This window comes from Somniosus microcephalus, chromosome 7, assembly GCF_052327205.1.
Source record: "Somniosus microcephalus isolate GS21.2 chromosome 7, FLI_Smic_1.0, whole genome shotgun sequence".
Lineage (NCBI taxonomy): Eukaryota > Metazoa > Chordata > Chondrichthyes > Squaliformes > Somniosidae > Somniosus > Somniosus microcephalus.
The window spans coordinates 264,154,074-264,180,264 of NC_140993.1; the positions used below are offsets into that span (position 1 = coordinate 264,154,074).

General features: G+C 43.9%; 1 protein-coding gene across 1 annotated transcript in view; it reads left to right on the plus strand.

Moving 5' to 3' along the window:
- LOC147115290 (1-acylglycerol-3-phosphate O-acyltransferase ABHD5-like) overlaps positions 1-25,895 on the plus strand; it is a 43,116-nt gene extending 17,221 nt beyond the window's left edge. Inside the window, exons 3-7 of the mRNA XM_085993706.1 lie at positions 286-658; positions 10,277-10,431; positions 14,923-15,037; positions 20,371-20,557; positions 23,359-25,895. Of these exons, the coding sequence (XP_085849832.1) occupies positions 286-658; positions 10,277-10,431; positions 14,923-15,037; positions 20,371-20,557; positions 23,359-23,448 (920 nt within the window). The 3' untranslated portion in view covers positions 23,449-25,895. The remainder of the gene's footprint in view (positions 1-285; positions 659-10,276; positions 10,432-14,922; positions 15,038-20,370; positions 20,558-23,358) is intronic.
- Positions 25,896-26,191: the final 296 nt, after the last annotated feature.

Below are 26,191 nucleotides of genomic sequence, written 5' to 3' on the forward strand. Positions count from 1 at the left end.
GCACGAAGGGAATCAAGGGATATGGGAATAGGGTGGGAAAGTGGAGTTGAGGTAGAAGATCAGCCATGATCTTATTGAATGACGGAGCAGGAATGATTGAACAATCCAGTCTGTGAAAGAGCTTTGGGCTTAATGGGTTTTGAATGGACTAAATTAGATTAAGCTGAATCTCCAAATCCTAGTTGGATTGCTGATTCATCAGCCTATCGTTTGGCTAATGTGCTAAGTTCAGAAAGTGTTGAAAAAAGCAGATCAAATTGATTGTAACTACTTTATATTTTGCAGGTGTCAGAAGTAAATTTACGAAAGAGTATGTTTCGGTACCAAGTGGCAACAAGATATGGACACTAATATTCAGTCAGGATACGCCTAACAAAACTCCACTTGTTTTGATTCATGGATTTGGAGGGGGAGTTGGACTTTGGACTTTGAACTTTGATGCATTTAGCCTCCAACGCACGGTGTATGCTTTTGACCTTGTGGGATTTGGCCAAAGTAGTAGGCCACATTTCAGCAGTGATTCAGAACTGGCAGAAACACAGTTTGTGGAGTCTATAGAGGAATGGAGGGCAAAGGTGGGAATGGAGCAAATGATTTTATTGGGACATAACCTTGGAGGCTATTTGGCTGCATCGTACACAATTAAATACCCACAAAGGTAGGTAGAAAACATTTTGTACAAGTAACAGGTTTGAAGAATTAGCAGGAAGAGGCAAATTTGGAAGGTTTCAGCAAGTAGTTTTGATAAATCACAAGTTTCTATTTATCTCTACCACTCCAAAACTTGAAGTAACAATTTCTTGTTTGATTATATTTTCTGCTAATGATTGCCACTAATCGCCTGACAGGTTACTTCTGCCAAGAGTCTGGACTGTAGATAACCCTTGTTCTCAGTCAGTGGACAGCAGATTCTGATTCATTCTCAGTCAATGGACTCATTGAGTCATAACAGCACAGAAGGAGGCCATTCGGCCCATCAAGTCCAAGCCGGCTCTCTGTAGAGCAATCCAGTCAGTCCCATTCCCCCGCTCTATCCCTGTAGCCCTGCAAGTTTATTTCCCTCAAGTGCCTATCCAGTCTCCCCTTGAAAACATTGAGCGTCTCCACTTCCACCACTTCCGTCGGCAGCGAATTCCAGGTCATCACCACTCGCTGCGTAAAAAAGTTTTTCCTCACATCCCCCCCTGTATCTCTTGCTCAAAACCTTAAATCTGTGTCCCCTAGTCCTTGTACCATCAACTAGTGGGAACAGCCTTTCCCCGTCTAGCCTATCCAAACCCGTCATAATCTTGTACACCTCTATCAAATCACCCCGCAACCTCCTTTGCTCTAATGAAAACAAATCCAGCTTCTCCAACCTGTCCTTGTAGCTAAGATCCCCCATCCCCAGAACCATTCTGGTAAATCTCCTCTGCACCCTCTCAAGGGCCTTCACATCCTTCCTAAAGTGTGGTGACCAGAACTGGACGCAATACTCCAGTTGTGGCCTAATCAGCACTTTTTAAAGGTTCGTCATAACTTCTCTACTTTTGTACTCAATACCTCTACCCCAAGACCCCATATGCTTTGTTAACCACTCTCTCAATATGTCCTGCCACCTTCAGGGACCTATGTACATTGACTCCCAGGTCCCTCTGCCCCTGCACACTCAACTGCCATTAAGTGTATATTGCCTCTCCCTGTTCCGTCTGCCAAAATGCATCACCTCACAGTTCTCTGTATTAAATTCCATCTGCCACTTGTCTGCCCATTCTGCTAGCCTTTCTATGTCCTGTTGCAGTCGATTGGTATCAACATCACTGTTTGCCACACCCCCAAGTTTGGTGTCATCGGCAAATTTAGAAATTCTACTCTGTATTCCAATATCCAGGTCATTTATATATATCAAAAAAAGCAGTGGCCCCAGCACTGACCCTTGGGGAACACCACTGTCTACCATCCTCCAGTCTGAAAAACAGCCATTTACCACAACTCGCTGTTTTCTGTCCTTAAGCCAATTCCTTGTCCTTAAGCCAATTCCTTATCCAAGCTGCCACTGACCACCTATTCCATGAGCCTCAATTTTGTTAACCAGCCTTCTATGTGGTACTTTATCAAATGCCTTCCGAAAATCTATGTAGACAACATCCATTGCATTCCCTTCATCAATCCTCCCTGTTACTTTATCAAAAAATTCAATTAGATTAGTCAAAGACGATCTGCCTTTTACAAATCTGTGTTGGCTCTCCTTAATTAGCTTAAACCTCTCCCACGTGCCCATTAATTTTTTCCTTGGTTAAAGTTTTAGAAACAATAATCACCACTGATGTTAAACTGACCGGCCTGTAGTTTCGAGGATTGTCCTTGCACCCTTTCTTGAACAATGGAGTCACATTTGCCACTTTCCAATCCTCAGGCACCTCCCCCGCATCTAGGGAAGATTGGAAAATTATGGCAAGCCCTTCCGCTATCTCCTCCCCGAATTCCCTTAGCATCCTGGAGTGCAAGCCATCTGAACCAGGCGACTTATCCACTCTAAGCATACCCAAACTTTCTAGTACATCCTGTCTATCAATTTTCACCCCTTTCATTGCTTCTACCTTTTCCACTTCTACCGATATTTTGTCAGCATCCACCTCCTTAGTAAACACCGATACAAAGTACTCATCGAGTATTCTAGCCTTGCAGATTCCCCTTCATTCTCAGTCAGTGGGCTGCCGATTCTGATTCATTCTCAGCCACTGAGCTGCAGATTCCCTTCATTCTCAATCAATGGGCTACAGATTCCCTTCATTCTCAGTCAGTGGGCTGCAGATTCCCCTTCATTCTCAGTCAGTGGGCTGCAGATTCCCTTCATTCTCAGTCAATGGGCTGCAGATTCCCCTCATTCTCAGTCAATGGGCTGCAGATTCCCCTCATTCTCAGTCAATGGGCTGCAGATTCCCCTCATTCTCAGTCAATGGGCTGCAGATTCCCCTCATTCTCAGTCAATGGGCTGCAGATTCCCCTCATTCTCAGTCAGTGGGCTGCAGATTCCCTTCATTCTCAGTCAATGGGCTGCAGATTCCCCTCATTCTCAGTCAATGGGCTGCAGAGTCCCCTCATTCTCAGTCAATGGGCTGCAGATTCCCCTCATTCTCAGTCAATGGGCTGCAGATTCCCTTCATTCTCAGTCAGTGGGCTGCAGATTCCCCTCATTCTCAGTCAGTGGGCTGCAGATTCCCCTCATTCTCAGTCAGTGGGCTGCAGATTCCCCTCATTCTCAGTCAGTGGGCTGCAGATTCCCCTCATTCTCAGTCAATGGGCTGCAGATTCCCTTCATTCTCAGTCAATGGGCTGCAGATTCCCTTCATTCTCAGTCAATGGGCTGCAGATTCCCCTCATTCTCAGTCAATGGGCTGCAGATTCCCCTTGATTCTCAGTCAATGGGCTGCAGATTTCTCTTCATTTTCAGTTAATGTTGTTCATGATGAGCTTTAAATGGTTTTTATTCAATTGCCAGTTTTCCATCTACTTGTGAAGTTCCATCACTGGAACTCCCTCTGTTGATAACCTGACAAACTTGTTCAAGAGAGACAGGTGAGCCTGGAACTGAGATTCAAACCTGAGTTGAGAGACAAATCTGCCAGGCTCTCCATAGTTAACAACTTTTAATAGGTGCAAAAAAGGTTCACAAGGATGATACCAGAACTGAGAGGATATACTTATCAGGAAAGATTGAACAGGCATGGGGCTCTTTACTCCAGAAAAGAGAAGGCTGAGGGGTGACCTGATAGAGATCTTACAGATTATGAACATGTTTGATAGGGAGACGTGGAGAAGATGTTTCTAATTGTTGGGGGGATTCCAAAACTAGGGGCCGTAAATATAAGATAGTCACTAATAAATCAGTGAGGAATTCAGGAGAAACTTCTTTACTTAGACTGGTGAGAATATGGAATAAGGAGTAGTTGAGGCAAATAGCATAGATGCATTTAAGGGGAAAGCTAGATAAACACATGAGGAATAAAGGATTAGGAGGATATGCTGATAGGGTGGGCGGAGGCTCGTGTGCAGTGTAAGGATCTGCATAGACCTGTTGGGCTAAATGGCCCGTTTATGTGCTGCAGATTATGGGCTGGCTATTTACTGGGGTGGGTTCCGTAGGCGGGTGGGTTGGAGCTTTGATCGGGAAAGTCTGGGTTTCCCCACATACTGTGGAGATTTAACTCTTTTGATCCTGACAGGTTCCCCGCCCAGAAGTCAGCCTGATTGACAAGAGTAGTTTCCTGGGGAACGCTCCGTAGGAGACCGCAGGATCATGTCAGTCCGATCCCAGACCCTGGGGAGGGGGTGTGTGTCCGATCCAGAAGGAGGGTCCAATCCCCCACCCCGGAGTTCGGGGGGAGGATTTGTACGGGGGTTCTGATGGTGTGGTAGCTTTGTGGGGGGGCGGGGGCTGGGAGGTAGCACTCCTGTTCCTCCTGGCCCACGAGGAATGCTCTCTGAGGCTGTCCTCGCTGCAGCCGCCGATCGGGAAACCCGGCCGGCCACAATAAAAGCTGCAAAGCAGGTTAAACCCAAGGCTTGCAGCCTCATTAACATATTTAAAGCAATAGCAAAATACTGCGGATGCTGGAAATCTGAAATAACAACAGAAAACGCTGGAGGCCTCCCAGGAGCGGGTTGGCTTCCTGCACCTTGTCCCGTCTCAGTAAAACCCAGAAGTCGGCGGGTTGGAGCCGGCTTTCCTACACACTCGGAATGTTTGCCCACCTGTACCCACTCACACCCGCTCACCCATGCTAAAATTCCCACGTGATAACACAAAATCATCCAATCAAGTTACTAAAAAAAATTACAGAATTATCAAATAATTGAAATTATTTTGTCACACTGTTTTTGGCTGCATTCTTCACTAAGATATACAGCTAATGATAATGTTTCTGATGTAACAAAACAAAAAATTACACAATTTCTGAAAAATATCACTCGACCTACCTATAAAATTGATCAACTAATGTTAGAATTGCCTGTAAGATGTTTTGGGTGCCTGTCCTTTTGGGGCCTGGGGCTTGAGTTGGGATTTTCACCTGAGCCTTGGATGTTGGGGACAAATTCTGTGAATTTAAAATTCTCATCCTTGTTTTCAAATCCCTCCATGGCCTCGCCCCTCCCTATCTCCGTAACCTCCTCCGGCCCTACAACCCTCCCGAGATCTCTGCGCTCCTCCAATTCTGGCCTCTTGCACATCCCCGATTTTAATCGCTCCACCATTGGCGGCCGCGCCTTCAGCTGCCTGGGCCCCGAGCTCTGGAATTCCCTCCCTAACCCTCTCCAGCTCGCTACCAATGTTCTCATTAGTTTTTTTTGGGTGCGCAGCTCCTTTAAGAAAATCCGGCGACCCGGCTGTGCGGGAGGTCCAGAGAGCTGCGCAGCCACGTAGCTTAAAGGGAACATTGCTCGCTACCTCTCTCTCTCCTCCTTTAAGACCCTCCTTAAAACCTACCTCTTTGACCAAGCTCTTGATCACCTGTCCTAATATCTCCTTATGTGGCTCAGTGTTAAACTCTGTTTTGATAACGCTCCTGTGAAGCGCCTAGGGACATTTTATTACGTTAAAGGCGCTGTATAAATGCAAGTTGTTGTTGTGTGCGCACGCATGCGTGTGCAAGAGAAAAGTGCGTCGTGGGTGTTAATGTCCTCACCCTGCTCCTGTGGAAGTACAATATTCAAGAGGGCACCATGATAATCCATGTCACGTAAAATGCACGTAGAAAAGGACCCGAGTTACACCTCTGGCTGACAAATTCTTTGTGCGTGAGAGAAGATTCTCAAATAACAATCGCGAGCTGTGAGGGTTAGAAAAGTGCGTTTAAAAAAAAATGTTATTCAGCCTTTTTTGTAAAGTTTAATCCTAAATAATAATGCTGTTGTTTCACAGAGGGGGAAGTAACGTGAGGCTGGAGGGCGATGTTTACAGGGTGTTTTGATGCTGATGTTAGACATTGCAACTGCAATCGGTCAGTTAGCCAGACCTGGACACACTGAATGACCACTCTATCTGCTCAAGGCTCTGTATATTGCCATTGGAAACGTAGTGGGCAATGACAGCTTCAGGAGGAATTACAAATCCACTGTGGGAAATAAGGCAGAGAATAATATCTTATATAATCATGGTAAATAACTGTAAAAAGAGAAGCTTAGAGGAGGGAGAAGGTAAGAATAAACAAGTATTTACTTGCATATTAACCAAATCTTGCAATTCACCATGGGAGGTAGATCAAAAAAAAGTTATAGTGTAAATAACTGAGAATGAGAGGCTTGGGGGAGGGAAGAATAAAGTTACTTGCATCTTAAGAAAGTTTTGTAAAGTGGTAGGTGAATAGTATTACAAATATTGATCCTACCTATCAAATGCATCCAGTGCATCTTCAGCAATGGCTTCTTTTCCCTCTCCCTCACTGTCACCACCGAGGTCCGCCAAGTTTCTATCCTTGGCCTCCTCTTACTCATCCACTTGATGCCCTTCAGCAACAGCAGGCACAGGTCCACATGTACATTGATGATACCCAGCTCTACCTCTCCACCATGTCTCTTGACTGCTTCAGTGCTGTCAGATGGCTTGTCTGGCATCAAGTTCTGGGTGAGCCACAACTTCCTCCAGCTGAACATTGGGAAGATCAAAGTCGCCATCTTTGGTCCCCACCATAAACTCCACCCCCCTCCCTTTGACTCCAACCCCCACCCTAACCATTCTTTCAGGGTGAACCCGACTAGTCGCGATCTTGACTCCCTGTTCAACCCTGAGCTAAGCTTTAAAACACACATCCTATCCATTACCAACTTCTGCCTCTGCAACATTTCCCAATTAAAATTAGAGGGAGCAATGCAGGAGCAAAATCAGGAAGCAGTTTTTCACGCAATGTGTGGTAGAAATCTGGAATCTATCCCAAGCGGCCGTGGTTGCTGGGACATTGGAGCTTTCAAGACTGAGATAGATAGATTTTTGTTAGGCAAGGGTGTCAAGTGTCACACTTCATTATAACGGCAAAACGTCCATCACATTCATGGATTACCTGGAAAAAGTATTGTGACCAAAAAAATCCTGTTTTAATGGAATGATCTCTGAGTAGTGCTGATTACTGCCATAGTTATACTGCAGGCAGTCAAAAAAGATGTACTAATGAACGAGCACCAGTGACGCATCAGCAAGTGGTACAAGACCGACCAATTTAATCATGGGAAACATTTCTCAAGCTGCTTTCAACACTCGGCTTCCTTTCTCACTGACACCTCGTATGCCCCTAGAAATAAAACTTCGAACATAATAAACACAATAAGATATTTAATAGCGAAGAAAGAAAATCCATGTTCTTGCTGGTTATCCCAACCTGTCAGAGATTCGCCCCAATCAAAAAAAAAGGGCGGGGCGGACGGTGGTGGGAGGTTGGTAAAGACTAGCTATTGGCTGTGAGATGATCTAATGAGACTGTATCTCAAAATCCAATTCTTAGAGCATCAATAGAGCTTTCTGTCTTTCTTACTCTTTACTTTTATCCGCCCCCTTTGTGCTTTTCTCGTAGTTTCTCTCCCTCTCTCTCTCTTTCTGCCCCTGTATCTATTACTCCCTAATCTTTCTGTATCTCCCTCACCATTGTTTCTGTGTTTCTCTCCCTCTTTCCCGGTTCTTTCCATGTTCTTTGTTTCTCCCTCTTTCTGGTTTTTTTTCCTTCTTTCCTGTTTTGCTAATTTTTATTTGTGTTTCACTTTCTGTGTCTCACTCTGTTCCTTGTATTTCTCACTCTTTCTGCATGTTTCGCTCATTCTTCTTTGTGTATCCTCTTTCTATGTTTCTCACTCTGATCTTCCTATGTTTCTCCCTGGGTGCTGGGTCCTGGGCTTTATAACTAGAGACATAGGGCTGGATTTTGTCAATGGGGACGTGATGGAGGCGGGGCTCCCACTTTTTGGGTTGTAGTCCCGCCTCCATCGAGTTGTGGCCAACCCACGCGATTTTCCCTTGATTGACCTTGTTGAGCCCGCCCAGCAGGCCAATTAAGGGACACCCGGTTACAGGTAACGTCAGGGATTGACATTTCATCTGTCAAGAGCTTTTGACAGATGAAATATCAGCGTTTGACAGCTCTGTGAAGCTGTCAAACACTGACAACCTGACTTCTAACTTGAGTCCTTCTCCACAGACTCAGTTAGAAATCTCTCCAGAACAGAAAGCAGAGGCTGCAACTTTTGACAGCTCGCAGCTGTTTTGCTTTCTGTGCCGGTGAGATGAGAGACTCCCGAGACCTGAAGGAAGGAAGCCTGCATTAGTAAGTAAAGGTAAGTAAAACTTATTTAAACACTTTACACACACCAAACACACTTACCTCTGCACTCATGCACCCATCACTCACCTGAACACCGGACATCTCGAACCCTCCAAGCCCTTCAGCCCGACGGCCCGCCTCACTAACTTGGCGTGGTTTGGAGCCGTCGGGCAGCCCACACTATAGGGCTAAAAATAGGGATTAGGCCAAAAACTGCCTGTTAACTACCTGTTAACAGGCAGTTAATTGGCACTAATCCCCTTCCCACCTCGGGGAGGCGGCTCCCAGCAGAGGTCGGGTACCCGCTTCCTGGGAAACGGGCATGGAGGCGGGTTGGGGCGGGAAGAGTTCGTGCCCCCCGATTCTGCAATTTTCCCCCCACTCCCGCCTCCAAACCCGCCTCCACGGGGCTTGGAAATTCGAGCCCATAGAGTACAAAAGCCAGGAAATTGTGCTAAACTTATATAAAACACTAGTTCGGCTCCAGCTGGAGAAATGTGTCCAGTTCTGGGCACCACACTTTAGGGAGGATGTGAAGGCTTTAGAGAGGGTACAGAAGAGTTTTACTAGAATAGTTCCAGTGATGGGGATTACAGTTACGTGGATAGACTGGAGAAGCTGGGGTTGTTCTCCTTGGAACAGAGAAGGCGAAGAGGAGATTTGATAGAGGTGTTTAAAATCATGAAGGGTTTAGATAGAGTAAATAAGGAGAAACTGTTTTCAATGGTTGAAGGGTCGATGACGAGAGATTTCAGGTGATTGGCAAAAAAATCAGGCGACATGAGGAAAATCTTTTTTACGCAGTGACTGGTTAGGATTTGGAATGCACTGCCTGATAGGGTGGTGGATACAGATTCAATAGTAGCCTTCAAAAGGGAATTGGATAAATACTTGAAGGAGAAAAAATTGCAGGGATATAGGGAAAGAGCGAGGGAGTGGGACTGACTGGATTGCTCTTCGAAAGAGCCGGCGCAGACTCGATGGGCGGAATGGCCTCCTTCTGTGCTGTACTATTCTAGGATTCTAATTGTAGCAAGCACACTGAAACTGAAATGTCAATAAACAGTGACATCACATTGAACTTATGGACGTTACCGGTTGGAGCCTCCACCCATTTATCCAACAGTTTTTAGCCACGTTTTTCTACACTGATAAAGATCTGTATTTCAAAGTTCAACTTCGGATGATGCAGCTTGAAATGATCTGACAAAATTTATCTTCAACATACTGTTCAAAAAAGCATTTTTAATTTCTGCCATTATTAATTTTTATTTTCTTTAAATTTCCTCATTCTTTTCTTCCTCTTTCTCTACATCTGCAGCTGTGGGATTATCTCGTCTGAATTTTCACACTGCTGCTATAGAGGCTTCAGTGTCCTGTGGGATCGGCCGGAGAGAGCCATGATGACACAGGGCTTCACAAACCCCACTGCTGCCCTTAGGTAGCCATGGCTCAGTGGGTGGCACTCTCGCCTGTGAGTCAGAAGGTTGTGGGTTCAAGTCCCACTCGAGACTTGAGCACAAAAATCTATGCTGACACTCCCAGTGCAATACTGAGGTAGAGCTGCACTGTCAGAAGTGCCGTCTTTCGGATGAGACATTAAACCGAGACGCCGCCTGCCCTCTCTCGTGAACGTAAAAGATCTAACGGCACTATTTCAAAGAAGAGCAGGGGCGTTCATCCTATGTCCCGGCCGATATTTATCTCTCAACAGCACTTAAAAAAAATCAGATTATCTGGTCATTATCACATTGCTGTTTGTTGGAGCTTGCTGTGCGCAAGTTCCTACATTGCAACACTGACTACACTTCAGAAGTATATCATTCGCTGTAAAGCGCTTTGGGGTGTCCTGAGGTCATGAAAGGCGCTATATAAATGCACGTCTTTTATCAGAAAATCACACCCCAGTTACCTTAAGTAAAATCCGTTTGTAAGTGGCTGTCGTAGTGACATATAACAGTGAATACATTTACTTTATGTGGTTTGTGCAGGGTGAAGCACCTCATTCTGGTTGAGCCATGGGGATTTCCAGAGCGACTTGACCACACAGACCGGGAGCGACCAATGCCGATCTGGATAAAAGCCGTGGGTGCAATGCTGAGCATGTTCAACCCATTGGCAAGTGTTAGATTGGCTGGGCCCTTTGGTAAGGAAAACTTACTGTGCTATATTCTGTTTCAGTCAATAGTATATTACAGCAACAAATCCAGTTTTGGTTCTGTATATAAGGAAGGATATACTTGCCTTAGAGGTGGTGCAACGAAGGTTCACTCGATTGTTTGCTGGGATGAGAGAGTTGTCCTATGAGGAGAGATTGAGTAGATTGGGCCTATACTCTCTGGAATTTAGAAGAATAAGAGGTGATCTCATTGAAACATATAAGATTCTGACAGGGTAGATTCTGAAAGGCCGTTTCCCCTGGCGGGAGAGTCTAGAACTAGGGGTCATAGTCTCAGAATAAGGGGTCGGCCATTTAGGACTGAGGTGAGGAGAAATTTCTTCACTCAGAGGGTTGTGAATCTTTTGGAATTCTCTACCTCAGAGGGCTGTGGATGCTCAGTCGTTGAGTATATTCAAGGCCAAGATAGATAGATTTTTGGATACGAAGGGAATCAAGGGATACGGGGAGAGTGCGGGAAAGTGGAGTTGAGGTAGAAGATAAGCCATGATCTTATTGAATGGCGGAGCAGGCTCGAGGGGCCGTATGGCCTACTCCTGCTCCTATTTCTAAAAAAAATTCCTCTCTCAGCCATACAATGGTACTGGTGCACAATGTTTTAGCAACATGTGCATTTGGGCACGAGTAACATAGAAACATAGAAGATAGGAGCAGGAGAAGGCCATTCGGCCCCTCGAGCCTGTTCCGCCATTTAATGAGATCATGGCTGATCATCCAAACTCAGTACCCTGTCCCTGCCTTCTCCCCATATCCCTTGATCCCTTTAGCCTTAAGAAATATATCTAACTCCTTCTTGAATATATTTAATGAATTGGCCGCAACTGCCTTCTGTGGTAGAGAATTCCACAGGTTCACCACTCTCTGGGTGAAGAAATTCCTCCTCATCTCTGTCCTAAATGGCTTACCCCTTATCCTTAGACTGTGACCTCTGGTTCTGGACTCCCCCGCCATTAGGAACATCCTTCCTGCATCTAGTCTGTCTAGTCTTGTTAGAATTTTATAAGTTTCAATGAGATCCCCTCTCATTCTTCTAAACTCTAGCGAATATAAGCCTAATCGACCCAATCTCTCTTCATACGTCATTCCTGCCATCCCAGGTAACAGTCTGGTGAATCTTCGCTGCACTCCCTCCATGGCAAGAACATCCTTCCTCAGATAAGGCGACCAAAACTGCACTCAATACTCAAGGTGTGGCCTCACCAAGGCCCTGTACACCTGCAGCAAGACATCCTTGCTCCTGTACTCGAATCTTCTCGCTATGAAGGCCAACATACCATTTGCCTTCTTAACCGCCTGCTGCACCTGCATGCTTACCTTCAGCGACTGGTGCACAAGGACACCCAGGTCTCGTTGCACTTCCCCTTTTCCCAATCTATTGCCATTCAGATAATAATCTGCCTTCCTGTTTTTGCCACCAAAGCGGATAACCTCGCATTTATCCACATTATACTGCATCTGCCATGCATCTGCCCAATCACCCAACCTGTCCAAATCATACTGGAGTTTCTCTGCATCCTCCTCACAGCACACACGCCCACCCAGCTTTGTATCATCTGCAAACTTGGAGATATTACATCTAGTTCCCTCGTCTAGATCATTAATATATATTGTGAATAGCTGGGGTCCTAGGACCGATCCCTGCGGTACCCCACTAGTCACTGCCTGCCACTCGGAAAAAGACCCGTTTATTCCAACTCTTTGCTTCCTGTCTGCCAACCAGTTCTCTATCCAAGTCAGTACCTTACCCCCAATCTCATGTGCTTTAACTTTGCATGCTAATCTCTTATGCGGGACCTTATCGAAAGCCTTTTGAAAGTCCAAATACACCACATCCACTGGTTCTCCCTTATCTATTCTACCAGTTACATCCTCAAAAAATTCCAGTAGATTAGTCAAGCATGATTTTCTTTTGTAAATCCATGTTGACTTTGTCCGATCCTGTCACTGTTTTCCAAGTGCTCTGCTATTACATCTTTTATAATGGACTCTAGCATTTTCCCCACTACCGATTATGAGGCCCTGGGGATTTATCGGCCTTCAATCCGTCAATTTCCCTAACACCATTTCCCTACAAATACTGATTTCATTCAATTCCTCCCTCTCATTAGACCCTATGTTCCCCGACATCTCTGGGAGGTTATTTGTGTCCTCCTTTGTGAAGACAGAACCAGAGTATGTATTTAATTGGTCTGCCATTTCTTTGTTCCCCATTATAAATTCCCCTGATTCTGACTGCAAGGGACCTACGCTTGACTTCACCAATCTTTTTCTCTTCACATATCTATAGAAGCTTTTGCAGTCAGTTTTTATGTTCCATGCAAGCTTTTTCTCATACTCTATTTTCCCCCTCTGAATTAATCCCTTTGTCCCCCTTTGCTGAATCCTAAACTGTTCCCAATCCTCAGGTTTGCTGCTTTTTCTGGCCAATTTATATGTCCTCTCCTTGGATCTTATGCTATCCCTAATTTCCCTTGTTAGTCACGGTTGAGTCACCTTTTTTGTTTTATTTTTATGCCAGACAGGGATGAACAAATTCTGTAGTTCATCCATGCGATCTTTAAATGTTTGCCATTGCCTATCCACCGTCAACCCTTTGAGTAACGTTCCCCAATCCATCCTACCCAACTCGCGCCTCATACCATCGTACTTTCCTTTATTTAAATTCAGGACCCAAGTCTCTGAGTCAAATGCTTCACTCTCCATCTTAATGAAGAATTCTATCATATTATGATCGCTCCGTCCCAAGGGGCCTCGCACAACAAGATTGTTAATTAATCTTGGTAGTTTTTATACCTTTGTTTTGCTACCTCTTAATTCATAATTTTCCGTTGCAGTCTTCATTGGTCTGTTCTCTACCTGTTCTGTTGCAATTTGTTGCTGTTTTATGAATGTGAGCCAGTCTGGTGCAAGAATTTGCATGTGTGACAAAGGTTGGACAAATGAAGTGTGATGGGGAGAGACACCCGACTGTTTCAGTAGATCTCCCCCAGTGTTGCTATGGGATGTCGGCAGATGTGTAATCCATCCTCTGCCTGCCCCATGCATTCCCGTGCTGCGTTGAGGCCTCATCTGTCGACTATGGCAGAGTTGCTATGTCCCAACTGTCCAGGTTTTCTCATCCTGTGGATTCTCCTGCTACAGCGCTGCTCTTTGAGATCTTGCTGCTGGCTTCTCTTCCCCCCCGCCCCCAACGTGTGTCTTTATGTCTGTGGGGATCCCTGGTGCCTGCCCTACTGTCTCCCCCCAAATCTATTCCGTGTGCCTTTTTACTTACGAGAAAGATCGTCGCTCTTTCAAAGAGCCAGCACGGGCACGATGGGCCGAATGGCCTCCTTCTGTGCTGTAAGTATCTAAGTATGTATGATTTGGGCATTCCCACGCTTGTAGCATATACTCCACTGTTTAATCCCCCCTCCCCCCCCCCCCCCCCCCCCAAGGGCCTCTAACCAAGCAAAGTGACATTTTGCCCGCTTAGCTCCTACCCTTCCGCAGTGGTCTAGCATCAGACCAGCAACTGCTGCCTGCTAGTGCTGGCTCTGGCCTGCCCCTCATCATCCTGGCACATCCTGCGATCCTGTGCCGATTTGCCAAGAGCAATCAGGCTACTGGCAGACACCAATTTCACCCCCTCAGTTACTAATTGGACTGTTGTTATTCAAAGGCCTTCACAGTTCATAGGATCATGGCAAGAAAGAACTTGCCTTTATATAGTGCCGTTCGCAACCTTCAGGGTGTCCTAAAATGCTTCACAGCCAATCAGTTACTTTTTTTGAAGTGTAGTCACTGGTTTTTGTAGGCAAATGTGCTAGCCCCAATGGCACGAATGACCAGTTAATCTGCTGTATAGGTGTCAGCCGTGGCTCAGTGGGTAGCACTCTCGCCTCTGAGTCAGAAGGTTCGTGGGCTCAAGTTCCACTCCAGAGACTTGAGCAGAAAATCTAGGCTGACACTCCCAGTGTCAGTACCGAGGGAGCGCTACACTGTCGGAGGTGCCCTCTTTCAGATGAGAGGTTATACTGAGGCCCCGTCTGCTCTCTCAGTTGGACGTAAAAGATCCCAAGGCCACTGTTTCAGAGAGGAGCAGGAGAGTTCTCCGCAGTGTCCTGATCAATATTTATGCCACAACCAACATCACGAAAAAAGAGATCATCTGGTCATTTAATTCATTGCTGTTTGCTGTGCACAAATTGGCCGCCACGTTTAATACATTACAACAGTGACTACACTTCATTAAGTAGTTCATTGACTGTAAAGCGCTTTGGGTCGTAAGGTGCTATAGAAATGCAGGTTGTTTTTCTTTCTATAAAAATTCTATGAATTGTAAAATCCCCTTTGATTAGCAACCACAACATTAGAAACTGACAATCAACTGATTTTATTTAGCTGCAAAAATGTAGAAACCAGACTGTGGAAATGAAACTTCTTTCAGTGGTGAAATGTTTCTTATATTTATCACAGGCCCAAGTCTAGTGCAGCGATTAAGGCCTGACTTCAAGCAAAAGTTCTCCTCTGTGTGTGAAGATGAAAATACTGTCACAGAATACATTTATCACTGCAATGCACAAACTCCCAGGTAAGCACTGAAAGTAACTATGCTACTTTTTTCTTTAGTTAATTTTTTCTTCAGCGTGACAGTTTCCTAGTGTTTCATCACATATATTTTGAGGTTATCCGTAAATGACAGCAGTTGCTGTACCAATGTGAGGTGATTTAGTCAGTTCAAATCACCTTCACTACAGTTAAACCGAGTTAAAATGAAACATTGACAGATGTGTGCAGTTAGAGTTAGTCGTGACGACCTCAATTTTTTAAAGTGATATTGTGGTCAGGAATTTCTGACTTGCAATCCAGAACTACTTGTATGTCCCGAGGCTAGTTTAGGGTTATGAAAATAGCATTCGTGGTTGTTACCATTATTTTCACAATACTTCAATCTTTCCTTCATTAGCTGTCGTATATAATGGCTCAGGAAGGTTGTATTGCTGAGAAATCATAAAATGTGGTTTAAGGGGGAAGGCCCTGAGAATCATTAAAGACGCTAGCCACCCCAGCCACAACCTCTTCGCCCTGCTCCCGAAGCATACGGTCTCGTACCAGCAGGTTTCGAAACAGCTTCTACCCCCAGGCCATAAGACTCATGAACGAATAATTTATTATTATTTATTACTGTTGTTTTATTTATAATACTGTATTTCTATTAGTATTTTTATCATTGTTATGGTGTATTTATTCCAATGTTGGGAGGACTCATAAAAATCACGTCTGCTGCATATATGACAAATAAAATTGAATTGAATTAAATTGAAGTATCCCTTTAAAAAAAAGAAATACTTGCATTTATATAGCACCTTTCACCACCACTGGACGCCCCAACGCGCTTTACAGCCAATGAAGTACTTTTGAAGCGTAGTCACTGTTGTAATGTAGGAAACGTGGCAGCCATTTGCACACAGCAAGCTCCCACTAACAGCAATGTGATAATGACCAGATAATCTGTTTTTCTAGTGATGTTGGTTGAGGGATAAATATTGGCCAGGACACCTGGGAGAACTCCCCTGATCTTCAAAATAGTGCCATAGGATCTTTTACGTCCACCCCCTGAACGACAGCACCTCCGACAGTGCAGCGCTCCCTCAGCACTGCACTGGAGTGTCTGCCTAGATTCTTGTGCTCAAATCTCTGGAGTGGGACTTGAACCCACAACCTTCTGACTCAGAGATGAGAGTGCTACCAACTGAGCCATGGCTGACACTATGCTGGTACAGTATATGATTCCTCCCTCCCAGCAGCATCTTTCACCCTCCCCCTCCCCCTCCCAACTGCACCTCCATCAGCATCAATTTCTCTTTGCCATTTCTACCTGCGACTAAAACTATTGTGGCCTAGATTTCCCTGAGATTGAGGACGTCGCCGTGAACTTTGTCTTCTGGCAAGAGGGGACGTTGCTGTGGTGAAGGTGATTTGAACTGACTAATCACCCCATAATGGTACAGCAATTGCTGTCATTTATGGTTAAGCTCAAAATATATGTGATGAAACTCCCTAAGAAACTGTATTCTAAAATATATGTGATGAAACTCTAAGAAACTGTCATGCAGTGACCAGTGTTTGCGACATCAATTCCGATTTCAACCCACGTGAACAGTATTGCGTTAATTCATCCTCCTAAAAAAAGTGCTTAACATATTTCCGAGATTTGACCTGAACACTTCCTGATTAACTCATTGAAATTTTCAGATAGGATCCATTATTGTTGTTTGAGTTCAGGCGCCACAAGAACAAACTTTATAGCTTGGTATCCAAGCGTTTGATGAACAATCCCTTTTATATGCAACTCACAATACAAGTGTTGCCAATCGACGATAAAGTATCCAACATAAAATAGGCAAGAGGGGACGTTAAACATCCATATACTTACAGAAAATTCTGCAAATTATTTCTTACTGTGATTTATCTGCACTAAAATAGTCAACGGCCTAGAAATTCAGTTGCCTTAGCGCCGCTTTTGAGGCGCTAGAGGGACTAGCGCCAGAGTTATGGCCAGTTTAAAAATTCCCTGGGGCCCTAAATCGGCGTTGCACCGGTAGCGCTGCGCCGGCACCGATGACGTCATCGGTGTGCGCAGCGTCCCGGTTGCCATGCCGACGGGCCCTAGCGCCGAAATTCAGTTGCGGCCGCCTCGCCCGTGGCAGCCGCAACTAAGACTCTGGCAACAGAGTCTTGCATGAGTTTGCGCCGGCGCATTAAAGGCCCCGCGGCGGCCGGCCGCTTTCCCGCCGGCCGCCTGCCCGCAGCTCCCTCCCCGGACTTCTCCCCCCCATCCCCCGGAACAGATGCAAGCCCGGCACTTGTCCGAGGTGCCGGGCTCATTTTTAGACAGATTTGCGCGGGCCGCGGCCGGGTGCAGGCAGCTCCTCCTTAACGGAAGGAGGAGGCCTGCACTTCCCGAGCCTGCCGCACCGCATCGGGTGCCGCAGCGCCGGAATTGCGGCGCGAAACGGCAGTTAGCGCCGATTTACCGCCGCAAAGACCCTTCAGTAGCGCCGGCAGCCGTTTGGGCGCGGCCCTGCTGAATTTTTGGCGCGCGCAGGGGGACTTAGCGCCGGCACTAACTTCCGGCGCTAAAGCCCTGGCTAAGCCAAAACCCAATTTCTAGGCCATGATCTCCTCCAATGTTCCCTGTAATTTTTTTTTTGGTTCGCGGCCCCTTTAACTGGCTGCGGGGCCCATTCAAATTTTCGCACATGCGCAGTTTCTCCCATGTAAAAGCCGGTGAGCGGTCTGCATGGGACCTCCGGACCGGGAACATTGGTCTCCTCCCATCTTCAGCTCTGAACCAAAAGGTCATCTTACAGGAAACTCTCGTTTAAACGGCACCTAAATATCCGGAACTCTCTATTAACCGGCAAAATTCTCACTCCGAAAACAACATCTCAATAACCGGCAATGTTGCCGAGTCCGAGTCTCCCGTGGTGGCCGAGTTAGTCAGTGGGGGTAGTTCTCCAAACTGCCACTACTCGGCTTCTTGGCGCTGTCGGAAGTCGGAACACCTCAATAACAGGAGTCTGACTCTCCCGCGCTGCCGGTAGTCTCTTCTGATCCGCCATTTTACAGGGGTACTGTGTGTCTCCCACGCTGCTGGTAGTCATTGCATTGCATTACCCTCAACTGGCAGTACTGTACTTAATCAAGCATCTTCCACCATCCATTTAACACAACATTCTGTAGGTGAGTACCCAATTACTGTATACTGCACATTTCTTGATTTTTTTATTTTTCTTTGTTAAAAATAGCCTCGGTAGATAACCCGCTCCGTCATCTGGAATTTTTAATCAACCGGCAACACGGCGGTCCTGTCGGTGCCGGATACCAAAGAGTTTCTTGTATTTTGAAATCAGACCCTAGCTAATACAGTCAATGTTATGTTTACTTAAAACTCATACCCATCGCTTTAATTTAACTGGAAAAATACATCATTATTTTCGTACAGACAACTAAAACATAATGACGTGTTGGCCATTTTTAAGCAAAGCTTTTGACGGATAATGACGGCTATTCAAATGAGCATACAAACCGTAAGATATTTCTCTGTAGTACCACATTCCAGCTTTGTATTTCACAGTAACACTGCTGTTGTGCTTTAGTTCGTTTACAAAATGTTCAAAGCTAAATCTTTGAAAATATGGAACTCTCTGGTATCCAATGCGATGTATTAAAACAACTTTCCTTGTACTGTAGTTACACATTATTTGAAATTGAAATGGACAATAAATTCACTTCTAAAGTATATGCATTAAGCTTGAATATATATTAAACAAAGAAAGAACTTGCATTTCTGTAGTGCTTTTGCCGACCTCAGGACCTCCCAAAGCGCTTTACAGTCAATGAAGTACTTTAGAAATGCAGTCACTGTTGTAATGGAGGACATGCGGCAGCTAATTTTGCGCACAGCTAGATCCCACAAATTGCAATGAGATAATGACCAGATAATCTGTTTTAGTGATGTTGGTTGAGGGATAAATATTGGCCAGGACACAGGGGAGAACTCCTCTTGGAGTACTGCCATGGGATACTTTATGTCCACCTGTGAGGACAGACGGGTCCTCGTTTTAACATCTCATCCGAAAGATAGTGCCTCTGGCAGTGCAGCACTCCCTCAGTACTGGAGTATCAGTTTAGATTTTGTGCTCAAGTCCCTGGAGTGGAACTCTTCTGACTCCAAGGCGAAAGTGCCACCAATGAGCTGAGGCTGACACCATTTACTATAGAAAGGAATTTAGGTTGATTCAGATTTTGTTTTTAAGGATGAACTGTTGTCATTTTCACTTGTCTTTGAGTTGATGTTTACTACTACCCTGTTCTTTAGACTAGATAAATTTCGCTAAACACGATGAAGACACACACCACTTTTGTGGCTGTGTAAAGCATATTAGAATCTTTTGTGTCTTAAAGAAGTAGCTGTTAATAGTAATACAAAAGCAAAATACTGCGGATGCTGGAAATCTGAAATAAAAACAGAAAATGCTGGAAATACTCAGCAGGTCAGGCAGCACCTGTGGAGAGAGAAACAGAGTTAACGTTTCAGGTCGATGACCCTTTGTCAGACTAGGCTTTAGTGTTCTATCCTTCACCACCCGGTTAGCTGACTTTTACAGTAGCATTGTAAATAAAAGGGCTCGCTGTTGTGCGAAGCTCCATTTATGCTTTTCTGATGAACTTCAAAAGCAACTCTTCAAATAGCTACCATCGTAATAGGTCACACTCGCAGTGTTTTAACTTGATAATGCTGAAATTTGTTGCTTGGATCTCAAGTAAAAAGATGACATACAGAAAATCATGGAATTGAGTTCTAGTGCCATTACAGTAGTGACTCAGGAAACTCTATCGCTCTGATATGCTTTCCTCAATTAAAAAAAAATTCATTCTTGGGATGCAGGCATTTTATTGCCCATCCCTAGTTACCCTTGAGAAGGTGGTGGTGAGCTGCCTTCTTGAACCGCTGCAGTCCATGTGGTGACGGTACTCCCACAGTGCTGTTAGGTAGGGCGTTCCAGGATTTTGCCCCAGCAACGATGAAGGAATGCCGATATACTTCCAAGTCAGGATGGTGTGTGACTTGGAGGTGTTGGTATTAAGTTTTGACAATTCTTTGTTCAAATACGGATTGAGCCGTTAACGCTCTCTCCACATTAAGTTGTTCTATCTCAGAAGTGGGGTAAATCTGTAGAACTTAACACTCCATTCAAATTCCTTTTGATAGTCAATCACACGCTGGCTATTATAAAGTGTTGTAGACTTTGCCATCCACCCCAGTTGAATGGGGTTACATAAAGGAATGTATATGAGGGAATGGAAAGAAAATTGTAGGAACATCCTAAAACATTTGCTTTTTCCCCATATTTTTAGTGGTGAAACTGCTTTCAAGAACATGACCATACCTTATGGTTGGGCTAAACAGCCAATGCTTTTGAGGATTAATCAGATACAAGAGGACATCTCCATCACAGTGATTTATGGAGCACGCTCTTGCATAGATGGCATCTCCGGAAAACAGATCAAAGCACTAAGACCAAATTCCTCAGTCAACATAGTAGTAAGTAAATGATACTGGATTTTCTCTCGAGATCTACACAGACTGGGGTCAGTTTGAGAGCCCATTAGGCCTGTGTGCACCAGTTCATGGCTATGTCTATTTGCACCACAAGTGAGCTGTACCAGATTTCTGATTTGTCCCCTTGGAGGACGGGACACACCCAACAGTTTGTCTGGAATGTGTAATTTGATCCGGCCTGCTGTAGAGTAATTCTCCGGAGTCAGCAAGCATCGCACTTCCGTGTGTGGGTGGGGGGAGAGGTAGGGGGTTGTGTGGGGGAGGTGAGGCAAGCACGGAAAGCTCCCACCTGAAACCGGCAAGAGCTTCATTAAAATAGTAAAATGTGGGAGAGTCGTCCAGCACGCCACTTTCTAATGTTCTTGCTTGCAGAGTGTTCATTCTTAATTACGTTCTTGACAACTAGGCGTCCAAGGATTGGGAAATAAGTGGGAATTCATGTCATGGTAGACTTTTTAGGCCATCTCTGGCACATTTTTCTTCATTTCTTTTATTTTTTTCTGCGGGAACTGGGTTGTTTGGTACTCTGCCAGGAATTACCCTTGCAAAATTACCGTGTAGAAATTTGGGTGGCGATTTTAACCCTACTCGCTCAGCAGAAACCTGGCAGCTGGGCAGTTAAAATCGCCCCTGGCTCTTACCTGTCCGAAAGTTGCCATGATCGCAACATCTGCAATTTTAACCTGCTCTCCTGAGCAGGCAGCAAGGACACGCACCCGGAGCCAACACAGGGTCCTTCTTTACGATAGCAAAATACTGCGGATGCTGGAAATCCGAAATAACAACAGAAAACGCTGGAAAAACTCAGCAGGCCAGGCAACATCCGTGGAAAGAGAAACAGAGTTAACATTTCAGGTCGAAGACGTTCTGACGAAGGGTTTTCGACCTGAAACGTTAACTCTGTTTCTCTCTCCACGGATGTTGCCTGGCCTGCTGAGTTTTTCCAGGGTCTTTCTTTACTTGTGCATGTTGCAGCCCAATGACATAATTGAGACCTGACTAATTTTAAACTCCGGCCTGAGCGGGGAATCCACCTGGAGTTAAAACAGGGCCTTTATGTCTATTTGTGTGACTTCTTTAATGAAAAGACTGACCTCTACACCCAGTTCTCTGATCTGTTCATCTAATCTCGCCCTTCCCTGTACACATGAGGGTGCTGACCTCAGTCTCTCTGTTCTCAGAGACCTCACTCTTACATATAAGTGATAAACATTGGACTGAACTTCTTAAACTTTTTAAAGTCTCACTCTTGACACTTTCTCACTTAGAATACTTGCTTTGTAGGCTAATCTGGATTTTGTCAGATTTCTTGTGATCTCTTCCACGATGGGCCGAAGGGCCTCTTTCTGCGCTGTAAAACTCTATGACTCTAACTTCTCTTCATTGTCTTCTGTAACTTCTATTTCTCAACCTGCTCTTTTTAGGTGTGAAAAAGCCAGTTTTTTAAATAAACTTAATCTGACAAAGTAAGGTCATACTTACAGTAGACATTCTTCTATCTAACTTCTTGAGTGGACAAAATAATATAATGATTGCAACTCTAAGAACTAAACTAGCCCTCTGTAAATCACTTTTAAATAATTACGTGTTTCTTTTTATTGAATTTCTTACACTATGTCAGTTGTGGCTCAGTGGGTAGCACTCTCGCCTCTTGAGTCAGAAGGTGGTGGATTCAAGTCCCAGTCTTGAGCATAGGATCTAGGCTGACATTCCCAGTGCACTACTGAGGGAGCGCTGCACTGTCGGAGGTGCCGTCTTTCGGATGAGACGTTAAACTGAGGCCCCGTCTGCCCTCTCGGGTGGATGTAAAAGATCCCATGGCATTTTTTGAAGCAGAGCAGGGGAGTTCTCCCCAGTGCCCTGACTAATATTTACCCCTCAAACAACATCACTAAAAACAGATGATCTGGTCATTATCGTATGCTGTTTGTGGGAGCTTGCTGTGCGCAAATTGGTTGCCACCGTTCCCTAGATTACAACAGTGACTACACTTAAAAAAGTACTCAATTGGCTGTAAAACGCTTTGGGATGCCCTGAGGCTGTGAAAGGCGCTATAGAAATGCAAGTCTTTCTTTATAGAGAGCAAATGGAAAATCTCATGAGAAGACCGTTTAAAAATCACGAGAGTCAAGAGGTTGTTTGTTTGAAAGTCTCAGAACAGACAGGTTGATATTCCAAAAAGAAAAGAGAAATATTGTGTGTATTTAAAGGTTATCTACGAAAACATAGTTTGGCTCTTAGAGTTGGGATCTTTGATCTTATCTACTCAAGGAGTTAGATGAAAGATGTTTTACTGTAAATATATAACTGTATTTGGTCACTGTTAGATTATTTGCTTTGCTTTTTAATACTTAAAATGAGGTCTTCTGGGACACTTTATCTCTTTTGAAGACTGAAATGTAATCTTCTCGAGGAATAAGACAGTCCAGTATCCAAAAGCAATTAACAAACAGGGCTTGCTGATTGTTTATCTGTCCTGCTACAAAAGCTTACCTAGATCTCAAAGGAAAGATAGACACTCTCGAAAGTGTGGAGGGTTGAGAATCACCCATGAGAATGATCTAAGATTCAAGCACCAAATAATCTAGGGCAAGAATATTTTAAAAAACATAATAATAACTTTTATGTAAAATTGTATTAAGCGTGAAAACTACAAATTGTTCAACAGCAGGCTCGAGGGGCCATATGGCCTACTCCTGCTCCTATTTCTTGTATGTTTATATGTTCAACATGCTTTGTCAACATTAACACATTTGTACTTTTTTTTTTGCTTTGCTTTATAGGCGATTCGTGGTGCTGGCCATTATGTGTATGCTGATCAACCAGAAGACTTCAACCAAACAGTACTAGGCGCCTGCAGTACTGTAGACTAATAATCCGACATTACTGGGAATCTGCCGTACTGTACATTAACAATCCAACTGTACTGGGAACCTGCAATACTGGAGACTAATAATCCGACGATACTGGGAATCAGCAATACTGGAGACTAATAATCCGATAATCCTGGGAATCAGCAGTACTGTAGATTAACAATCCGATAATACTGGGAATCAGCAGTACTGGAGACTAATAATCCGATAATACTGGGAATCAGCAGTACTGTAGATTAATCCGACAATACTGGGAATCAGCAGTACTTGAGATTAACAATCCGATAATACTGGGAATCAGCAGTACTGTAGATTAACAATCCGATAATACTGGGAATCAGCAGTACTGTAGATTAACAATCCGATAATACTGGGAATCAGCAGTACTGTAGATTAATCTGACAATACTGGGAATCAGCAGTACTTGAGATTAACAATCCGATAATACTGGGAATCAGCAGTGCTTGAGATTAACAATCCGATAATACTGGGAATCAGCAGTACTGTAGATTAATCTGACAATACTGGGAATCAGCAGTGCTTGAGATTAACAATCCGATAATACTGGGAATCAGCAGTACTGTAGATTAACAATCCGATAATACTGGGAATCAGCAGTACTGTAGATTAATCTGACAATACTGGGAATCAGCAGTACTTGAGATTAACAATCCGATAATACTGGGAATCAGCAGTGCTTGAGATTAACAATCCGACAATACTGGGAATCAGCAGTACTGTAGATTAATCCGACAATACTGGGAATCAGCAGTACTGGAGACTAATAATCCAATAATACTGGGAATCAGTAGTACTGGAGATTAACAATCCGACAATACTGGGAATCAGCAGTACTGGAGATTAACAATCCGATAATACTGGGAATCAGCAGTACTGTAGATTAATAATCCGACTATTGGGAATCAGCAGTACTGGAGATTAACAATCCGACAATACTGGGAATCAGCAGTACTGGAGACTAATAATCCAATAATACTGGGAATCAGCAGTACTGGAGACTAATAATCCAATAATACTGGGAATCAGCAGTACTGGAGATTAATAATCCGACAATACTGGGAATCAGCAGTACTGGAGACTAATAATCCGATAATACTGGGAATCAGCAGTACTGTAGATTAATAATCCGACAATACTGGGAATCAGCAGTACTGGAGACTAATAATCCAATAATACTGGTAATCAGCAGTACTGGAGACTAATAATCCAATAATACTGGGAATCAGCAGTACTGGAGATTAATAATCCGACAATACTGGGAATCAGCAGTACTGGAGATTAATAATCCGACAATACTGGGAATCAGCAGTACTGTAGATTAATAATCCGACAATACTGGGAATCAGCAGTACTGGAGACTAATAATCCAATAATACTGGGAATCAGCAGTACTGGAGACTAATAATCCGACAATACTGGGAATCAGCAGTACTGGAGATTAATAATCCGACAATACTGGGAATCAGCAGTACTGTAGATTAATAATCCGACAATACTGGGAATCAGCAGTACTGTAGATTAATAATCCGACAATACTGGGAATCAGCAGTACTGGAGACTAATAATCCAATAATACTGGGAATCAGCAGTACTGGAGACTAATAATCCAATAATACTGGGAATCAGCAGTACTGGAGACTAATAATCCAATAATACTGGGAATCAGCAGTACTGGAGACTAATAATCCAATAATACTGGGAATCAGCAGTACTGGAGACTAATAATCCAATAATACTGGGAATCAGCAGTACTGGAGACTAATAATCCGACAATACTGGGAATCAGCAGTACTGTAGATTAACAATCAAACAATACTAGGAATCAGCAGTACTGTAGATTAACAATCAAACAATACTAGGAATCAGCAATACTGTACATTAACAATCCGATAATACTGGGAATCAGCAGTACTGTAGATTAACAATCAAACAATACTAGGAATCAGCAATACTGTACATTAACAATCCGATAATACTGGGAATCAGCAGTACTGTAGATTAACAATCAAACAATACAGGATATCTGCAGTGCTATCAACTAACTTCTGCATTTTTAATTCAAAATGTAATAAATGCAAACAAGGAAGTCAATATAAACTACATTAGTTTAGCACCAGAAGCCAAATTTAATGAGGACTCTCTTTCTGAAACTTAGCCATCCAAGATAAGACTTATGTCAATACCTTCTATCTTTGTTAAAAATTTCTGTGATCCTTTTTAGTATTACTATACCAAGTTTTATTTTTGATTACCTCTACCATAAAAGTATTTAATTGTGGAATATTAATACCAATATGTCACAACATCTATTTAATATGATGTTTGTATCATTTTACTTCAAAATGATTATGAACAAAATTTTTTGTTCTAATTTAAAATGTAAATGCTGTTGAAAAAATGTTACTTTAAATTGGCACTTAATTACACCTTAGATGACTGATTATTTTAAAAGATCGTTTTGGACGAGTGTTCTGTAAATTTTCTCCATGTTTGCTCACATAATTATGGTCACTACACGCCAAAAAGTAATTTCATGTGTGAAACACTCAGGTGTTTCTGAGCGATGTGATGAATTGCTATGTCAGTGCAGGTCTTTCTAGAATTGTAGTTACCCATTGCTGCTAAGTCCCCCCCCCCCCCAGAGAAGTCACAGCAAGAAATAATTTGGATCAGTGCTTTGATTTGCTGTGTTTGTAATTGAGAGTTTATCGATATTTTAGCA